The 21,317-nt window shown below is 37.3% G+C and overlaps 2 protein-coding genes across 2 annotated transcripts in view; both read left to right on the forward strand.

Annotated features, from left to right (window-relative positions):
* The window catches only part of LOC139984865 (sodium/glucose cotransporter 4-like), a 38,009-nt gene extending 26,510 nt beyond the window's left edge, over positions 1–11,499 (forward strand). Inside the window, exons 9-15 of the mRNA XM_071998970.1 lie at positions 94–229; positions 455–562; positions 3,510–3,675; positions 5,352–5,520; positions 8,313–8,528; positions 8,682–8,769; positions 9,379–11,499. Of these exons, the coding sequence (XP_071855071.1) occupies positions 94–229; positions 455–562; positions 3,510–3,675; positions 5,352–5,520; positions 8,313–8,528; positions 8,682–8,769; positions 9,379–9,647 (1,152 nt within the window). The 3' untranslated portion in view covers positions 9,648–11,499. The remainder of the gene's footprint in view (positions 1–93; positions 230–454; positions 563–3,509; positions 3,676–5,351; positions 5,521–8,312; positions 8,529–8,681; positions 8,770–9,378) is intronic.
* Positions 11,500–14,770: 3,271 nt separating this feature from the next.
* LOC139984361 (F-box only protein 5-like) lies at positions 14,771–20,888 on the forward strand. Its single transcript, XM_071998244.1, has 5 exons — positions 14,771–14,963; positions 15,443–16,127; positions 16,561–16,672; positions 17,819–17,980; positions 18,432–20,888. Exons 2-5 carry the CDS (start codon positions 15,469–15,471, stop codon positions 18,657–18,659), a joined length of 1,161 nt encoding a protein of 386 aa, XP_071854345.1. The 5' UTR covers positions 14,771–14,963; positions 15,443–15,468; the 3' UTR covers positions 18,660–20,888.
* Positions 20,889–21,317: the final 429 nt, after the last annotated feature.

Genomic DNA, 21,317 nt, shown 5'->3' on the forward strand with positions numbered 1-21,317 from the left:
TCTCTGTGTGTTATCTTTGTCCATTTGATTTGTATTGTTTTCCATATGAGGTTTACCATTGTTGGATGATTAAATTGATTTGTGATGTTTCAGCTGATGGTTCAGAGAGCCCTTGCAGCTAAGAACCTCTCTCATGCTCAAGGTGGTTGTCTATTGGCTGGATACATCAAGCTGCTTCCAATGTTCCTAATGGTTCTTCCTGGAATGATAAGTCGTGTGTACTTTCCAAGTGAGTATAAATAATATTTGGTTTTGCTTTGTTGCTGATGTCTTGGTTTCTATAGTACATCATATTTCCAGCTGTCATTGAAACTAATTAAGCACATCCTAAACTTGATTATAATTAAAGGTTGTTTATTCCTTCTTTCCATCAAGATTTATGATATTGCTCTTCTCATCTCTCCAGAGTGAAATAACCTTTGCTTTCCACAATTTACTTTCATTTGTTTCACAGATGAGCTTGCATGTGCGTCTGCCGAGAGTTGCTTGGAAGTTTGTGGAAGTGCGACTGGCTGTAGCAACTTGGCCTATCCAAAACTAGTTCTTGCTGTTATGCCAACAGGTAAAGATATATGTCAGCTAATACTAGATATCAATCGATATTTATCAAGTCTTGACCTTGCGAAGTCTGTCTAAATATAGCTTGTATTGGAACAAAAAGCCAGAAAAAGAAAAAGAGGTTTCTCTTGTTTTAACAATTAAAAGTTACTTTATGTAAATATAAATTATGCATGTCTGAGAATGATGTTTTAGCTGGCTGTACAACAAGCTAGTTAATTTTTATATGGACTCTACACTCTATTAATATCTTTATAAAACACAAAGAATCAAACTATTCAAGAGAAACTTGAATTCTGGGTAAAGACTAATGCCAAATCATTTTTATTTTTTGTAATAAATTATATTTATGTTTCCTTGCAGCAGTAATCAATTACACTTTTTCTGTACTGTAACAGGTATGAGATGTATATGTTGGTATTGACAATAAGCCTTAGTTAATGAACTGCTTTGAAGAGTCATGACTACCTGACATAAATATTCAACCGTCCCAGCAAACACAAAAATGTTTTTAAAATATCAGGAAAATATTTGAACAAATGTATGATAACATTATATAAAATAATGTTATTAAAACGTTAAACATGAGTTGTTAGAAAAGCAGGATGACGTTTTCACAACGTTTAAGATAACGTTATTTCGATGTCAGCACAACTTTTTCAAGATGTTGCAGAAAATGTTGTAAAGACGGTATCATAACATTTTGACAAATATTAAGATAACATTATAAAATAGCGTTATATAAAAAAATTATATGTTGAGTCGCTACAATAGCAGGTTAACGTTTTCACAACGTTATTTCGATGTCAGCACACATTTTAAAATGTTGCAGAAACTGTTTCGTTATAGTAACATTTTGACAAATGTTATGACAACGTTATAAAATGACATTATGAAAACATAAAATGTTGAGTTGCTAGAATAGCAGGATCACCATTTCACAACAATTGATACAACATTATTTCGGTGTCAGCACAACGTTTCTAAAATGTTGCAGAAAATGTTGCAAAGACATTAACATATTTACAAATGTTGTGATAACGTTATATATAATAATGTTTTTAAAACGTTTAATGTTGAGACGTTAGAATAGCAGTTTAACCCTTCTTCAGATATCGTGTTTACATTACAAGATGGGAGTCACAAATGCGTGCACACACACACTTACGCCATCATGAAAGCAAAGGTTACAATTATAATCAAAATAAAAAAGTTAGGCACCAGCTTTAACAACTGGTCTGATAACCATTATCAGTGTTGCAGCTCAACTAAACATGTTAAGGGAGGTGAAAAGTAGACCGTCAGGAATAAATATTTGTAGTATCGTAATCTGATATCATAAACCAATCATGGTTCACGAACCAGTGCTAGTATTTTGAAACGTGTGTCCCAGGGACGCATCTGCTCGAAAATGTTTGAATGCAACAGATGAAAACTTGCTTCCGCTCATACACTTCTGTGATAAAACCTCAAGCCAAAGAGCTGTTATATGACTTTTATGTATGTTTGAAGTCAAGTAGACTAACTAGTATGGTAGAGGTCTACTTACACGCAAACAATGAATTAAAAAGGAAAACAAAAATAGCTGCAGTGCATATCAAGCAAATGTATAAATTAGAATGTTCACCTAGGCTGATGTTTATCCTGTTCTGGTAGGCTTAGCCTAAGCTTAGTGTATAAAAAGCACTGAATTATGAGGAAGTTCAAGGATATAAACTTTTCTGTGGTATTTGGTAAAGTTTAATAAATATTCCTATAGCAGCATGAGAGTTTCTGTATTCAACAAGTCAGTTGAAAAGAAATTGATGTGAAAATGCCTAAACAGTTGTTAATGAATTTAATTTCCCTAGCATCAGCAAAATGTTATGGCAATGTTAGGACACTTTCCAACTTTCAAATTACCATTTGCAGAAAACCACCTCTGTGAACATTGAAGAATCTTCTCAGTGAAACAACATGTAACAATCTGCCACACTGTGTTTGTGCCTCCACAAAACAACATGTGATACATTCAAGTGCATGTACTAGTTACCTTTTTACCATGCATTCAGCAGTACTAGTGCCCTATTTACTATGAATATTCAACAGTACTATGGCCCTATTTACTATGAATATTCAACAGTAGTGCCCTATTCACCATGAACATTTAACAGTACTAGTGCCATATTTCATGTAACATGAATATTCAATAGTAGTGCCCTATTTACCATGAATATTCAACAGTACCAGTGCCCTATTTACCATGAATATTCAATAGTAGTGCCCTGTTTACCATGAATATTCAACAGTACTATGGCCATATTTAACATGAATATTCGAAACTACTAGTGCCATGTTTACCATGAATATTCAACAGTACTATGGCCCTATTTACCATGAATATTCAACACTACTAACTGTGCCCTATTGCCATACATATTCAACAGTACTAGTGCCCTATCTACATAAATATTCAACAGTAATAGTGTCCTATTTACAATGAAATAGTCACATGTTTTGAAGATAATTTAAATTTGATCACACAGTTGAGACCTGTTTTATTTTCATGCACCGCTTGAAAGTACCTGTATTGTCTAGTATCTATGAGCAGTATGAATATCATGTTTCTCTCAGATAAAGGTTAGGAACTGTAAATAATCATCAATACAAGTGCTTTGAAGCAAGTTTTGGATGGGCAGCACAGAGTGGTATTAGCATAAGAAAGTTGTCCCAACTTGTTGCATATGTTTTACATATCATTAATATAGCTTGATATACCTTACTTCCACGGGTATGAAGATATAATGTTGGAAATGGTGTTTATTAGCTGCTTTAATTAGTGACCTGATATCAATACTGAACAGTACTAGAACCCTATTAAAAATAAAACTTATTTTATGCATATTTATTTGACCTGATATTATTTTACACATCTTGAATATCCAGTTTATACTTGCTGTTTAATTTCACAGGTATGAAAGGCATAATGTTGGCAGTAATGTTAGCTGCTTTAATGAGTGACTTGACATCAATATTCAACAGTACAAGTACTCTGTTTACAATGGACATCTGGAAATACTTCCGGGAAAAGATTAGTGATAAGGAACCATCCGTTAAGGAGCTGATGGTTGTTGGCAGGTAAATGGTTCACTGAACCATCACCAGACAGCAGACAGCAGACTGTATCTGAGAATGAAATCCCTAATCCTGCTTTCTCTTTGCTGGTTTACAGGCTTCATCTGAGACTCAATTCCCTAATCCTGCTTTATGTTTGTCATCCTATGGGCTGGTGTCTGAGAATGAAATCTCAAATATCATATCTGGCAATGAATTCACTAATCCTGCTCGCTCTCTTTGCTGGTTTACAGGCTATATCTGTTAAAAAATCTCATATCCTGCTTGCTGTTTATTATCCTATTGGCTGGTATCTGAGAATGAAGTCCCTAATCCTGCTTTCTCTTTACTGGCTTACAGGCTATATCTGAGAGAGCAATACCTTATCCTGCTTTACCCTTGATTTCCTGCAGACTGGTATCTGAGAATGAATATCTCAAATCTTGTTTTCTCTTTGTTATCCTATTGGCTGGTATCTGAGAATGAAGTCCCTAATCCTGCTTTCTCTTTACTGGCTTACAGGCTATATCTGAGAGAGCAATACCTTATCCTGCTTTACCCTTGATTTCCTGCAGACTGGTATCTGAGAATGAATATCTCAAATCTTGTTTTCTCTTTGTTATCCTATTGGCTGGTATCTGAGAATGAAGTCCCTAATCCTGCTTTCTCTTTACTGGCTTACAGGCTATATCTGAGAGAGCAATACCTTATCCTGCTTTACCCTTGATTTCCTGCAGACTGGTATCTGAGAATGAATATCTCAAATCTTGTTTTCTCTTTGTTATCCTATTTTCTGGTATCTGAGAATGAAATCCCTTATCCTGCTTTTCCCTTGTTTTCCTGCAGGCTATATCTGTTAAAGAATCTCAAATCCTGCTTTCTCTTTGTTATCCTATTTCCTGGTATCTGAGATTTAATGAAATCCCTAATCCGGCTTTCTCTTTGCTGGTATAGTCTTTATCTGAGAAGGAAATCCCTAATCCTGCTTTCCCCTTGTCTTGCTGCAGGCTGGTATCTGAGAATGAATCTATAAAATCTTGCTTGTTCTTTGTTATCCTATTGGCTGGTATTTGAGAATGAAACCCTAATCCTGCTTCCTTATTGCTGGTTTAGTCTTTATCCGAGAAGGAAATACCTAATCCTGCTTTTCACTCGCTTTCCTGCAGGCTGGTATCTGAGAATGAAATCCCTAATCCTGCTCTCTCTTTGCTGGCCGTTAACAGTCTTTATATCTGAGAAGGAAATCCCTAATCCTGCTTTACACTTGTTTCCATGCAGGCTGGTATCTGCAAATGAATCTATCAAATCTTGCTTGTTCTTTGTTATCGTATTGGCTGGTATTTGAGAATGAAATCTGTAATATTGCTCTCTTATTGCTGGTTTAGTCTTTATCCGAGAAGGAAATCCCTAATCCTGCTTTTCACTTTTTTCCTGCAGGCTGGTATCTGAGAATGAAAACTCAAATCCTTTTCTCTCTTTGTTGGTTTACAGTCTTTATCTGAGAATGCAACCCCTTATCCTGCTTTCTCTTTGTTATCCTATTTACTGGTATCTGAGAATGAAGTCACTATAATCCTGCTCTCTCTTTGCTGGTTTACAGTCTTTATCTGAGAATGACATCCCTTATCCTGCAGTTTTAGTGTTCCTGCAATCTGGTATCCATTATCCTATTTGTCTTTGTCTTCCTTCTTGATTTGCAGGCTGGTGGTTGTTGTAATGGTCATAATCTCCATCTTGTGGATACCAGTGATACAACAGATGCAGGGGGGACAGCTGTTTCTCTACATCCAAGAGATATCAGCCTACCTAGCACCTCCCATAGCTGCTACTTATCTGGTTGCTATCTTTTGGTCTCGGGGCAATGAACAGGTATCAACTTCTTCACCATACCTCATCAAGCTTAATTTAAAGACTACAGCAGGAAATGCCTTAGCTAGCTTTCTTATACTTCAGTTTTGATTCGAAGAGACATCAAAGTTGTGGGGCTATGCTATATTTAAAAGTCTAAACTATTGAATTAATTGGAATATAAAGGACCAAAGAAATTTTGAGCTAGAATCGGTTTTGAACCAATAAATGAGCTCAGAATTATAATTTGCGTAATCCCATTCAACTTTCTCTTGTTGCTTTACATAATAACTTCAACCAATTAAAGCAGAATAAGTATTGCAATTCTATGGCCAGCTGCCAAGTTTTAATCCTAGCAGGATCTTTATCAAGGGCTTACTGAAATGAAAACAAACAAACCATTAAGCTTTTTGCAGTAGATAAGCAGTTTGTAGATAAGCAGTTTGTTTAACAGAGGTTTCCCTCTTATGATAACTTTGTGAAATGTTTTAAAATATTCATACAGCTGAATGCGGTAATATCGAGAACTGAAATTCACTCTGCGTTATTTGTATCTCTCCTAGGGATGTTCTGCTTTATTTGTATCTCTCCTAGTGATGTTCTGCTTTATTTGTATCTCTCCTAGGGATGATCTGCTTTATATGTATCTCTCCTGGGGATGTTCTGCTTTATTTGTATCTCTCCTAGGGATGTTCTGCTTTATTTGTATTTCTCCTAGGGATGTTCTGCTTTATTTGTATCTCTCCTAGGGATGTTTTGCTTTATTTGTATCTCTCCTCGGGATGTTCTGCATTATTTGTATCTCTCCTAGGGATGTTCTGCTTTATTTGTATCTCTCCTAGGGATGTTCTGCTTTATTTGTATCTCTCCTAGTGATGTTCTGCTTTATTTGTATCTCTCCTAGGGATGTTCTGCTTAATTTGTATCTCTCCTAGGGATGTTCTGCTTTATTTATATCTCTCCCTGGGATGTTCTGCTTTATTTGTATCTCTCCTAGGGATGTTCTGCATTATTTGTATCTCTCCAAGGGATGTTCTGCTTTATTTGTATCTCTCCTAGGGATGTTCTGCTTTATTTGTATCTCTCTTAGTGATGTTCTGCTTTATTTGTATCTCTCCTAGTGATGTTCTGCTTTATTTGTATCTCTCCCTGGGATGTTCTGCTTAATTTGTATCTCTCCTAGGGATGTTTTCTTTATTTGTATCTCTCCTAGTGATGTTCTGCTTTATTTGTATCTCTCCTAGTGATGTTCTGCTTTATTTGTATCTCTCCTAGTGATGTTCTGCTTTATTTGTATCTCTCTCTGGGATGTTCTGCTTTATTTGTAACTCTCCTAGGGATGTTCTGCTTTATTTGTATCTCTCCTAGGGATGTTCTGCTTTATTTGTATTTCTCCTAGGGATGTTCTGCTTTATTTGTATCTCTTCTAGGGATGTTTTGCTTTATTTGCATCTCTCCTCGGGATGTTCTGCATTATTTGTATCTCTCCTAGGGATGTTCTGCTTTATTTGTATCTCTCCTAGGGATGTTCTGCTTTATTTGTATCTCTCCTAGTGATGTTCTGCTTTATTTGTATCTCTCCTAGGGATGTTCTTCTTAATTTGTATCTCTCCTAGGGATGTTCTGCTTTATTTGTATCTCTCCCTGGGATGTTCTGCTTTATTTGTATCTCTCCTAGGGATGTTCTGCATTATTTGTATCTCTCCTAGGGATGTTCTGCTTTATTTGTATCTCTCCTGGGGATGTTCTGCTTTATTTGTATCTCTCCTAGTGATGTTCTGCTTTATTTGTATCTCTCCTAGTTATGTTCTGCTTTATTTGTATCTCTCCTAGGGATGTTTTGCTTAATTTGTGTCTCTCCTATGGATGTTCTGCTTTATTTGTATCTCTCCCTGGGATGTTCTGCTTTATTTGTATCTCTCCTAGGGATGTTTTCTTTATTTGTATCCCTCCTAGTGATGTTCTGCTTTATTTGTATCTCTCCTAGTGATGTTCTGCTTTATTTGTATCTCTCCTAGGGATGCTCTGCTTTATTTGTATCTCTCCTAGGGATGTTCTGCTTTATTTGTATCTCTCCTAGTGATGTTCTGCTTTATTTGTATCTCTCCTAGGGATGTTCTGCTTTATTTGTATCTCTCCTAGTGATGTTCTGCTTTATTTGTATCTCTCCTAGGGATGCTCTGCTTTATTTGTATCTCTCCCTGGGATGTTCTGCTTTATGTGTATCTCTCCTAGGGATGTTCTGCTTTATTTGTATCTCTCCTAGGGATGTTTTCTTTATTTGTATCTCTCCTGGGGATGTTCTGCTTTATTTGTATCTCTCCTAGGGATGTTCTGCTTTATTTGTATCTCTCCTAGGGATGTTCTGCTTTATTTCTATCTCTCCTAGGGATGTTCTGCTTTATTTGTATCTCTCCTAGGGATGTTCTGCTTTATTTCTATCTCTCCCTGGGATGTTCTGCTTTATTTGTATCTCTCCTAGGGATGTTCTGCTTTATTTGTATCTCTCCTAGGGATGCTCTGCTTTATTTGTATCTCTCCTAGTGATGTTCTGCTTTATGTGTATCTCTCCTAGGGATGTTCTGCTTTATTTGTATCTCTCCTCGGGATGTTCTGCTTTGTATTTCTCCTAGGGATGTTCTGCTTTATTTGTATCTCTCCTAGGGATGCTCTGCTTTATTTGTCCTAGTGATGTTCTGCTTTATTTGTATCTCTCCTAGGGATGCTCTGCTTTATTTGTATCTCTCCTAGGGATGTTCTGCTTTATTTCTATCTCTCCTAGGGATGTTCTGCTTTATTTCTATCTCTCCTAGGGATGTTTTTGGGGTCTAGTCGCTGGTTTTATCGTCGGTGTGATACGGATGGTTCTGGACTTTGTGTGGAGGGGACCGCCATGTTGGGGAGAGGACCACAGACCAGCTATCACTGCTAAAGTTCACTACATGTACTTTGCTCTGATTCTGTTCTGGATAACTGTCATCGTGGATGTCGTTGTGAGTCTTCTGACAAAACCACCGGAACAAGAAAAGGTAATTGAACACAGATTTCATCCTCACATTATTTTTAGCCTCACAATTATTCATTTTGTTATAAGTATTACTATTGCCTTCTCGTGATTAATACAATGCTGGTATCTATGGATGGATTCGCCCATCTCAGATCAATCCATCTTCTTCTCCTAGCTTATTCGGACGACATGGTGGTCACGATTTAGCTCCGCCAAGAGAACTGATGAAGATGAGTTCAAAGCCGAGGGAATTGACCCACCAGGTAAGATGATGACCGGGGCAGTTATTTGATTCGCAAGTTTAACTTTTCAGAGAAATGGAAGCAATGTGTAGAACTTAACGAAAAGGAATGATCAACTTGTAGATTGGTGAATAAAGAATTTCATTTAAATATGATATGGTTTATAGAATATGACATAATAATTTATAGACACAGAGCATCATCTGATATCAGATCATAACAAGTTTGGGATAAATCTGTTCCTGTTTATGGTTTTAACTAATGTAACAAGATTCACTGTATCTCACATTAAAGAAGCTGGTTTATTTCTGCTTTTCTGGAACACAATTACTTATGGAAAACCTGTGAAGTTACATCATATATACAAATTATTGATTTACTTTTGTAATGCATTGTTTATTAACAAGCTTGTTAACAGGAATGTTTTAAATAAACGTGGCATGACATTGTTGTTCTCATTGTTCATGTGGTCTTCATTGTTTTTATTTACTAATGTTTAATGTTCTTTCATCTATGATTTAATATGATAATCAATGCTGTGTTCTTATTGTCACATAACATATTTGTTTCAATTGTTTAGATTTCCCTTAATGTTTGTTGGTTGACTAACAGGCTTTTGATTCCTTTCAGATAAACAGGAAACCAGCAACGAAGAATCTCACGAGGAGAGCTATTGTCACCGTGGTTACAACTGGTTTTGCGGCTATGATGACACAGCTAGGGGTAAATTTAAGATGTTGGAACAGCGAGAACATCTTCGTAAAATCACGTCTCTGAAACAAAGTGCCAAGGCTAAAGTGTTTCTTAATCTGAACCTGGTCATAATATTAATAGTATCTACTATTCTGTACATTTATTTCTCTATACCAAATACAAGGGTGACGTCTGTGTTTCAGTAGTACACATAGAGAAATAGCTGATTCAGTTGTTGCCATGGTTATAAGGTGAAACTGTACTGTCCCTACTTGGACCAGCTAATGGTGTACCCATGGAAGTTTTTGGTGTTTCAATGTAAGCCAGAGGGGTGATGGTTTTGTGATTTCCATAATTTTTTGTAATTATTTTACAATATATGTATTTTATTTTTCTTTGTTTCTTCCTAGTATAGTTATGATATTTAAACTATTTTATACTCAATCTTGAACTGTCTTGGTAGCTCATGTAGTTACCTAGTTATAATGGATAAACTATTTGATACTCAATCTGAATAACTGTCTTGGTAGCTCATGTAGTTACCTAGCTATGAAATAGTTAACTATTTTATACTCAATCTCTTTAAAGTACCGGTAGCTCACGTAGTTACCTAGTTATGATATTTTCACTATTTCATACTCAATCTTTAACTGTCTTGGTAGCTCACATAGTTACCTAGTTAGGATATTTAAACTATTTTATATTCAATCTTTAACTGTCTTGGTAGCTCACATAGTTACCTAGTTAGGATATTTAAACTATTTTATGCTCAATCATTAACTGTCTTGCTAGCTCACGTAGATAGTTATGATATTTTCACCAATTTATGCTCAATTTTTAATTGTCTCTCTAGCTCACTTCATTACATGGTAAACCTGTCTTAATTACTTTGCCTGTGATAGAAATCACTGTAATAGAAATCACTGTGATAGAAGTGGTGTTCAATTGCTTGACATATTTTATGTCATTTATTTCTCGGTTTTCACTGCATGTTTATCTTCTGAACTGTATTCCTATCTTCAAGTCTTCTCTAAATTGTTTTTATTTACTCTTTGATTCGAAAAAGTAATCTGAAATAATTCCTGGTAAGTCTTATGACACAACAATTAGCATGAAATGTTACAGACACAAACATTGTCAAGCTGCTAAAGAGGTCGTGCATAAGTTTGGGTTCCTCTGTACCAAACATTGGAGTCTGATTTTTTTCTTAAGATCAGAAAATGCTCTTTTGTAAATTTCATTATACTGCCAGCTGCCTAAAATGTTTCTAAATGTGAAATGAATGAGGTCATTTTTCCAGCCATTAAGTGGTAGTGTTTGATTTTGGTGTTTTGTTCTTGTTTATCAAAGCTTGTATTCTGGAATTTATTTCTTAGCTTGAGATGTAATCTGAAATATTCTCTTTTGGCAGTTTTCATGGCACTGCACATCAACCTGAAATGTGTGATGATTAAGCCGGTCTTGTTAGATCTTTGACAACGATGCAGTTTATTTTCAGCATAAATACTCAGTATTATACATATACATAGTAAAGTGAAATATAAGTCAAAGACCGAAAGAGGTAGTGAATGAGGTAGGACCTGGAAACCTCAAGAGGTAGTGAATGAGGTGAGACCTCAAGAGGTAGTGAATGAGGTGAGACCTCAAGAGGTAGTGAATGAGGTGAGACCTCAAGAGGTAGTACAATTGGTTTACTTGTTTCTTATGAACCAACTGCTTGTAGTTGAAAGTGAAGAGACTAAGCAAAAGAATGAATTTCTCTTATTTGGCTGACGACTCCTATGGCCCATTATGACACACATGATAATCTGCCATGGAACTAACCATGAACAGTTTTCTCATTTGTGACTGCTTCAACGCTAGCTTCATTCAGGTGATTCCATGTATACAACAGTAACATAAATTGCTTATTATTTGATAGATATGTAACTGTATTTATCTTCTTTGTTTATGGTGTCAGGTGTTCCAGATATTTCTTCTAAGTTTATCTGCCTTTGACCTAATTCATACTGTCTGCACAACTAATAACTGAAAATAATATAGAACTGAAATACAGTTTATCCTTTTTGAGTGTGTTTTTGATTCATATTTGGATTTATATTTTTTGGAATATTTTTCACAGAGTTAATTGAGTTATTGTGTAACATGTTTTGCTAATTCTGGTTTGTCCATAAAGTAGCATATGTGACTTTATAATCACCCTTCCTGACATTTAATCAATGTCAGCACACAGTACTGTACATATAGTCTTTGTTTTTTTTATTCCAGAGCTGTACAATTAATGTTATAACACCAGCACCATGGCTACCAATTACCACCACCACAGTTTTACCGTTCTGCTGAAATTAACAAAGGGTGGTCTCTTCCTTGTTATAATATTACATGATCAGAGTTTCTTGTAATTTGTCTGCTAAAGAAAGTTGCTACAACTCATTTTCAAGGAAAGGTGGGTTTTGCTAATTAACTCGAAAGAGGCTGGCCGGGCTCAAACATCAATTTCCGCTTGTTTCGAAAAGTGGCTTGTTGCTTGATTGATTTTACCATAAAGCCCCGGTGGACTGGTGATCCTGGTGTAGAAAACGGCGAGTGAAAATTCATCCGAATAAATCTAAGCTTTTAATCCCTTATTCCAATGACTCGACCGAGGACTATAGCATTAATCTCTTCACGACCCACATCACCCCCAGCAAAGAAGCTGTTTACCTAGGAATCACCCTAGACAATTATAAGAAACATATTAATATCACTATCATAAAGCTTGGAGGATCCTAAACACTTGCAAGCTTAATTAATGTAAAGTGTTTTCCCCCACATATTTTATTACAAATGTTTAACTCAAAAACTTAAACCAATCATTACTTATGCCTCCTTAGTTGTAATAAGTCTCAAATTTCTCAATTGAACGTTATTAATAATAAGGCCTTTAGAATCTGCCTTAACATCCCTAATAGTTACATTGCTACCAGTAAGCTCCAGTTAAGCAGCAAACTCTTTACCACTTTTTTTTATCACCTACAGTATATTATTTCAAACAAAAAATGCTTAAAAAACACCCTCCTGCTTGACCTCCTGATCATAAATCCTATGCAAAAAAAAAGAGACAGAATTTTTTAAACTGGTAGGAGGCTTCAGCCCTGGCAAAGGGAGGTCCTTTGTTTAGGAACCCAGTGAGTAGAGGGCTTGTGAGTCAAACGCCAGAAGAATAGACCTCTGGGGAAAGCCTTGTCACTGGGAACTATTTTTATTTTTCCTTTTTCTAAGGGTACATCCCGGCAGGATGGGTTTGCCAGGGGTGGAGCAACCTCCCATTATATTTACTAAGTAGTTCCAATTCCATTACTCCTTTATAGCTTCCAAATTAAGTGTGCTGCTCGTCTTCCTCTTCACTTGATTCACCAAACTGATATTGTCTGTTTTACCCAAAAATTCTAATTACCTGCAGGAGCCGTGCCTGGCTTCGAACAGCGGCAATTTTCATTCTGACCTTGCACCAGATCCAGTCACGTCGAAGCTCAACAATTTTGACCTGGAATCAGTTCAGTTCACAATGTAGCACACGCCCATTAATAGCCCCAGTGACTTACACACTAAATCACAAAGGAATGTGGTCTCTTAGTCTAGATAGAAGTTTTCACTAGCTAAACGCTACCCATCACTGGATAGCTGACATGTGTGGCCTTTCATGGCACCATCAATTTTCCGTATCATGACCATGTAGATTTTTGCTATCCGAGCCGGACGTTTTCGTCACTTGTAAACAAAACTCTTCACTCAAGTAGTAAACAATTTTCGTACGCTGCTCCTGGTAACCTAAAGGGGTCTAAAATTGCCTCAATTTACACAATTTTCGCACCACATGTACTTCCATTCATGCTCTTCAAAATGCAAACCACAATAAACCAGATCCTGATTGATAATGTATCAAAAAGTTGTTCTCCTACTGCGATTTGGCACTTTTCCTGAAATAGGAGAACATCCCGGCGGATTGATACAGACTCTACTAGGAGTGTACCACCACAAATTATTGATTGCTACGCTGAAAGCTACGATATGCACATTATGAATAAACACAGTTGATGCCTGTGAGTTTAGCACCGTCGGTACCCTATTCTTCCTTTTAATTTTATTTGGCATTGTGTTTACTTTGTAATTTTCCAATTTTAGCGTTTCAATTATGTCGAACTATGGAGAGATTGCTGACTACGTATTAGTGTGGCTATCCTAGTCCCTTAATAGCGGAGCTAGCCTCGAGTCGAAGTTTTCACTTAGCTCGAACTGATGAGTCCCTGTGTGAGTTGGAGCCACGTCGGTTCCCTGATTTCTTATAGTTGAGTCATTCGATTCCCTGATCTAGCCTTCATATTTACCAAACATAAATAATTGGCCTATAATTGTGAACATTCTACTTTTTCTTTCCAGTCATATTGTCGGTTGTTTCTTATTCATGGCTCATTTGTAATTATTGATATTTAATAGTGCTCTCAGTGACCTCACCAGGAACTAGGTTCGCTTTAATCACTAATTTCTGGTTTGAGAATTGGAGCATGGGACTTGTTTCTGCTCCTTCAGTGGTTTTGAAACAACTTCGTTAACCAGCCATTTGCAGTGATGATGATTGAGAGTATTTCGTGTCGCTCAAAAATGTTCCGGTTTTGCCCCCCATGCCTGCTTCCCTCAAATGCTGCTGATTTTAAGCTAAGTTCTGGAAACAAATAACCGTTAAAGCCGCAAACCTTCAACGATCTCTTACCAAGGGCCTATGATGGCCCACAGGTCAATATGTTCCTGCACTCGTAGCGCCAGCTTGTATTAGCCGGCATTAATGTGTGCCCAAAAATGTTATTTCGATTCGTTTGCTGTCCCACTTCCTCAAATGTCTGGCGCCGCTACTGTTTAGCATTGCTTGTCATTTGTGAAAATTTCGTTGGAAATTTCATAACGACAAACATAATAAAATGATCACTGTAGTTGCCCTTAGACCGAATGTTTCCATATCACTGTACACAACACCAAAGACTACAGCACATCGATATACGTTTGCCCGCACCGTGCGTAGTGAATCCATAAAACGCCCCCATGTTTTCATAATTACAAAGTAATGTGTTATTTTGATTTTGAACTATACTAACAAGTATACAGTACTATGTAAATATTATTCGTATAAATATAAACACTGAACTTTGTCAATGATAATTCTGTAAAATTGTGTTATTTGGTGGAAATAATAGATGAATGGAAAAGAATTAATACTTTGACCACTGCCATGTAAAGTCCACGCTGGTCCTCGTTGTCACAGGCCAGTACGCAGTTTTTAGTTTCATATCCTTTCTACGAGTTGCAATGTGGTCCTAAAAGCTTCGAAGGTGTTGCGTAAATGGCGTGCCGTACTGTCATGAGTAAATAATGAGTTAGATGATGTCAAACCGCGCGAATTACAAAAGAACGCTATCCTGTTCCGATATGATGCCCAACGTTTGAAGGAAAAGAATGTTTAAAGGACCGTACGAATATTGGATGGTTTAGTGAGTATATTTTCTTTTCATTTTAAATACAAAAACACACTTTAAGTGGATAACACCGCTATATTAAACCTCCAGTCATTTGATAGCTACGAGGTCCATTATAAGGCCTTAGTACAGTAGGCCTAACGTTAGGCTTCGGGCACAGTCGTTCCAATGCAAGTCTAGTTTGTAGGCCGAGAACTATGTTGGTTATGCTTAGGCCTACATACTATATGTGGCATACGTTGGGAGCGCCTCCGGCCTATAATAATAGTAATACTGTTACTAAGATACATAGTATAATTTCGTAGTCTAAGATTAGGGTCAACTTAGTTTCCATTCACTAATGCAAATTGGTTAATTTTACAGTGCCTGTTGCAAAGAAAATTATGGTTTGATATGCAATTTCTTATTGCCTGTGTTAAACATGTACATCACCCATGTTGCTTATTATTTTATAATGCAAAAAGTCATCTTGTTTCTTCTTTGTTACATTACAGACTGTTTTGTTCTTAAATACTGAAGTATGACTGCTACATGTTTAATCCTAAAGAAACCCTCCATGGAATCTCAAAATTACTTACTGACTGGAGGATGCTCTGGGAATCATCCATTATTTCCTACCAACCCAGATGAACCTTCACTTTTGACAGAAATAGAGAAGCTCTTTGGTGAGGATGAAAAACAAGTGGAAGAACGGCCAAAGACAGGAGTATACTTTCACACATCACCGTTTAATTCCACCCAGAAGTCGAGCAGAAGAAATTCATTTCACTGCCGTGTGCCATCTAGGGAATGGTTTAAGCTCTCTCCAAAGTCCAAATTTCAAAGGAAATCAAAGAAAATGGCAAAACTCTATCGAAATAAAAGTGACTCTCATCTCCATCATTGGGGTCTGTGCAGCATTAAAACATTTCCAACTCTTACCAAAGAACATTCTTTCAAAAGCTTGATTATTCCATTTACTCCTGTGGCCAAAGTTCAAAGACAGTTATTTACTCCAGACTCCGGCTACGATAGCACTTTGGAAGACGTCAATGGAAATTCAACACCACGAAGACCAAAATATATCATCGGTAGTCATATTAGATCCAGTAAATTAGACATAGTCCATGAAATACAGAAGAGGGTTCCAGAGTTGATAACTAAAATTCTGGTTTATTTATCAGAGAAAGATCTAACAAGGTGAATAACGCACATACCTTTATTTCAGAGCTACAGTAAGTACAGTATGTTTGAGTGGATAAATGCAGTGGTATTTAGAAGCAATTAGACCTAGCATCTGGAAAGCCATGGGGGCAAGATCTGGCCACGTATGGTATAATAAGGAGGGTTAAATTCATCACAGGAGAAATTCACAGATTTCCAACATCTGACATATCAACAACACTGCAAGGCAGCAATTTTGAATAGGTCAAGAGAATCTAGTTTAGGTGAGGTGAGTGTGGGGCAAACACTCTAATTGCTACAACATACCTTCAACTCTTTGGCTTTTAAACCTATGTGCAACCATCAAGCAACAAGTCATGCAAGATCTATTGATAAAGATACTTTACTAGTCTACAGATGCTCAGCAGAAATACGAACATTAATTTATTTTATTTTTTATTTATTTCAGTTTTGTTTGGGTTTCTAAATGCTGGAGGGAAGTTTTAAGTCATGAAAGAAGAGACGATGACAGAAGGTTGGCATATGTTAAGAAGAAGAAGAATGAATTTCAAGCAAAGAAGGTAAGAGGCCGTACCCTGGCTGGTTAGAGGCTGTACCCTGGTTAGATGCTGTACCCTGGCTGGTTAGAGGCTGTACCCTGGCTGGTTAGAGGCTGTACCCTGGCTGGTTAGGGGCTGTACACTGGCTGGTTAGAGGCTGTACCCTGGCTGGTTAGAGGCTGTACCCTGGCTGGTTAGAGGCTGTACCCTGGCTGGTTAGAGGCTGTACCCTGGCTGGTTAGAGGCTGTACCCTGGCTGGTTAGAGGCTGTACCCTGGCTGGTTAGAGGCTGTACCTTGGCTGGTTAGGGGCTGTACACTGGCTGGTTAGAGGCTGTACCCTGGCTGGTTAGAGGCTGTACCCTGGCTGGTTAGAGGTTGTACCCTGGCTGGTTAGAGGCTGTACCCTGGCTGGTTAGAGGCTGTACCCTGGCTGGTTAGAGGCTGTACCCTGGCTGGTTAGAGGCTGTACCCTATCTGGTTAGAGGCTGTACCCTGGCTGGTTAGAGGCTGTACCCTGGCTGGTTCACCCATAGGGAAACCACATGAAGGGGTCACAAGCATATGACGGTTTGGAATAATAACTCAGAGGTAATTGAGGGTAGCGAAAACTTCCAAAGGAAACTTTCCAACTAACAGGCATTTGGCAAATGAAACTAAGACAGCTATTTGTCCAATTTCAGAGAGTGGAGCCCACTTTCTGGGGTGGGGTTGGGAGTGGGATGTGACTTGGACCACTATTTGCCCCACTTCAGACAGTGGAGCCGGCTTTCTGAGGTGGGGTTGGGAGTGTGGTTTGACTTGGACAGCTATTTGCCCCACTTCAGATAGTGGAGCCTGCTTTCTGGGGTGGGGTTGGGAGTGGGATGTGACTTGGACCACTATTTGCCCCACTTCAGACAGTGGAGCCGGCTTTCTGAGGTGGGGTTGGGAGTGTGGTTTGACTTGGACAGCTATTTGCCCCACTTCAGATAGTGGAGCCTGCTTTCTGGGGTGGGTTGGGAGTGGGATGCGACTTGGTAGTAGAGTAGGCTGAAGGACAGGTAGGTAAAGGTTTAAGGTTCCTTTCTGTTCAATGCAAATCATGTTCTACCTCACCTGTTATTTCAAACAATACAGATTAGCTGGAAGTAAATATCTCAACTTAATCTTTTCATTCTCCGAACAGGAAAATCTTGCTCACGTCGACCATCAAAACAAATCAGTGACTCGGTCTTCTCTCCTGTTTGGTGACATCCAGGAAACAGCTAAACCTCAGAGGTTGCAGGCATCGTCGTCATTCTTATCTTCTAACAGTTTAAGGTCTTCCAGACACGAGGAATTTTGGCAGGTACTGAATAAGAACTATAATATGTTTAATGGATGCTTTAGAGCCAGATACTGAATAGTAACTATTGAGTGTTCAATGGATACTTTAGAGTCAGGCACTGAATAGTAACTATTGAGTGCTCAATGGATGCTTTAGAGCCAGATACTGAATAGTAACTATTGAGTGTTCAATGGATACTTTAGAGTCAGGCACTGAATAGTAACTATTGAGTGTTCAATGGATGCTTTAGAGGCTTGCATGTGATATATCTGGTTCTACGATACTTTGCTTTTTACTTTCTCAAGAGTGGGGAGGGAGAGAGGGGTACCATTTAGCATATACACATCATCGTTATGGTAATTTATTGGAATAGTGATGCTGATTCCTTACAAAGTGGTGACTCACAACAAGTCTTGCTCTTCATTGAATACATTTTTTAAGCCATTTCCTCTTTGTGTTCTTTCTTTCAAAGGCAAAGCAATCTCTACGAGATGGGGAGATGCTGATGAAATGTCACTGTGGATCTCCTGCTACAATCTCGTCATCCATCTCAAAGGCTACGTGCAATAAATGTCAGTCTAATATCTGTACCAACTGTGGGTCTTGTTACCATGGCAACAAGCCATGCCAGAAATCCTCACGTATCAGTGGGAGTGGGATATTGACCCCAACAAGTCGCAGAAACTTAAGAAGACTCTGACCAAATATCGTGTTCAGGTCAAAAATGATAATGTATCCTGCAATATTTATATTAGTATACAGCTGACAGCTGAATGTTGAGAAGAGTAAATAGAATATTAATATTGATGGATCATATAGAGAGGTTCTTGAAATATATCAACTCTAAATATCATTGACGTGGTGATAGATTGCTTTAAATCAAACCACTTTAATGATCAGTGACTCATCCAAATAAATGCTTTATAGTCGATAAGATTAAAATTAGCAGCAACAGCTGGGCAGTATGTATATACAGCAGTATTACTACAAATACCATCGAATGTTACAAGGAATCAAACTTCATTCTCTTGTGTGCAAACTTTTGCCAATAATTGCGATTCTTTCAATGGTAATATCATATTTTTGTATATTTGCCATAGTTGTTAATAAAGAGGTTCAAGGGTACAAGAAAATGTAAAATTTTAAGATGAAGGTTGTTTTTTAAACTTTCCAGAGATTTTCTACAAGGTGTACTTTAAGACTGTGATCTGGAACTCTGTTGGACAATTAATGCTAAGTGTCGACTGTGTAATAGAGATTTTGTCCAGTGGCAGGCTAGGTGATACTAAATATTCATTGGAAAGCCTTGGACTGTCTTAAAGGTATTAACATTCGTTTATGTCGTCAGTGACTTCAACAGAGAAACTTGGCTAAAGAGAGGAGGGCCAGTATTTCCTTTTTCGATTGCTAGGGAGTAACTTCATATTATAGTAGCTAGGGAGTAATTTCATATTATAGTAGCTAGGGAGTAACTGAATATTATAGCAGCTAGGGAGTAACTGAATATTATAGTAGCTAGGGAGTAACTGAATATTTTTGTAGCTAGGGAGTAACTGAATATTATAATAGCTAGGGAGTAATTTCATATTAAAGTAGTTAGGGAGTAAACTGAATATTATAGTAGCTTGGAGTAACTTCATATTACAGTAGCTAGGGAGTAACTTCATATTATAGTAGCTAGGGAGTAACTTTATATTATAGTAGCTAGGGAGTAACTTCATATTACAGTAGTTAGGGAGTAAACTGAATATTATAGTAGCTAGGGAGTAATTTCATATTATAGTAGCTAGGGAGTAACTTCATATTATAATAGCTAGGGAGTAATTTCATATTAAAGTAGCTAGGGAGTAAACTGAATATTATAGTAGCTTGGAGTAACTTCATATTACAGTAGCTAGGGAGTAACTTCATATTATAGTAGCTAGGCAGTAACTTCATATTATAGTAGCTAGGGAGTTATTGTATATTACAGTAGCTAGGGAGTAATTTCATATTATAGTAGCTAGACAATAACTTCATATTATAGTAGCTAGGGAGTAACTTTATATTATAGTAGCTAGAAAGTCATTTCATATTACAATAGGTAGGGACTCTAGGGAGTTAACTTCATATTTTAGTTGCTAGGGAGTACTTATCTGTTACGGTCACTAGAGATTAGTTTCACAACACGGTTGCTATGGAGTACTTTTTTGTTATGGTCACTAGTGCATACTTAATATCTTGGATTCCGGTTACAGCTGGAGTATATTTTGTAATTTGGTACCGCTTTCTTGGTAATGGAATACTTTCCTGTTTTGGTAGCAAGAGGGTGGAAGTTTTTTATCTTGCCCTATGTAGTAGTCTCTTGTTATGCTAAGGCTTTTAATGAGTACTCTTGTGATGGCCACTAAGGGAGTACTCTCTTGTTCACCAGAGAGTACTCTTATGCTATAGTTGCTAGTTAGCATTGATCCTGTTCTGATTGTCTGGGAGTAGATGCAGTCTATGGTTGCTAGGGCTGTCTCCCTTTCAAACTTATTTAGCTTTTTGTTTTTTGCTGGTCAAATAAAGTGAACAACCTTGCTGTAACTGTGAAGCACTTCAGAGAAATTTCTAGTGAAGAGTCATCGGTAGGCACAACAAGTTACTAAAGTTAAACTAGGGGTCAGAAACCTACAAATGCTATGCACTGCATGTTGGATGGGACCACCACTACTTTTCTCTATGTAGGTAAAATTTGTAAGAAATAACTAAGGATTTTAGTACTTCAAACCATATTTTTGAGTCCTTTCATTGTGTAGTAATACTAAGTGTTATTGGTTGATTGTACTGTTTGATAATTAACTTCACCTTGAATATTTTAATCTTTTCTATCCATGATACAACTTTTTACAAATCAAACTAGAGAATGTTTAATAAACCAAATATTACCTTTTCAACCATAATTAAATTATTTGTTTACTTCCAATTATTTAGTTTCTTCTTTGCTAGTAAATGCCAATTCCAAACAAGAAGTGGAAAGACGAGGAACATGAAAGCAACATTAATGTCTGCTTATTTGAGTGTTAACTACCATGGTCCCCTCTCAATCCCACAAGTCACATGTTAATTCTATACCATGGTCCCCTCTCATATCCCACAAGTCACATGTTAATTCTATACCATGGTCCCCTCTCAATCCCACAGGTCACATGTTAATGCTATACCATGGTCCCCTCTCAATCCCACAGGTCACATGTTAATTCTATACAGCAGGACTCCTCCAAACCAATGTAAGTTCAAGCATTATCTGTAAGTTCAAGCATTATCTGTCTCTGTCATTATCTGTCTACCCTTCCCCACCTCATTTGGTTCACTCTTTCTCATGTGAACTTTAAGA

This window comes from Apostichopus japonicus, chromosome 17 (assembly GCF_037975245.1).
Source record: "Apostichopus japonicus isolate 1M-3 chromosome 17, ASM3797524v1, whole genome shotgun sequence".
Lineage (NCBI taxonomy): Eukaryota > Metazoa > Echinodermata > Holothuroidea > Aspidochirotida > Stichopodidae > Apostichopus > Apostichopus japonicus.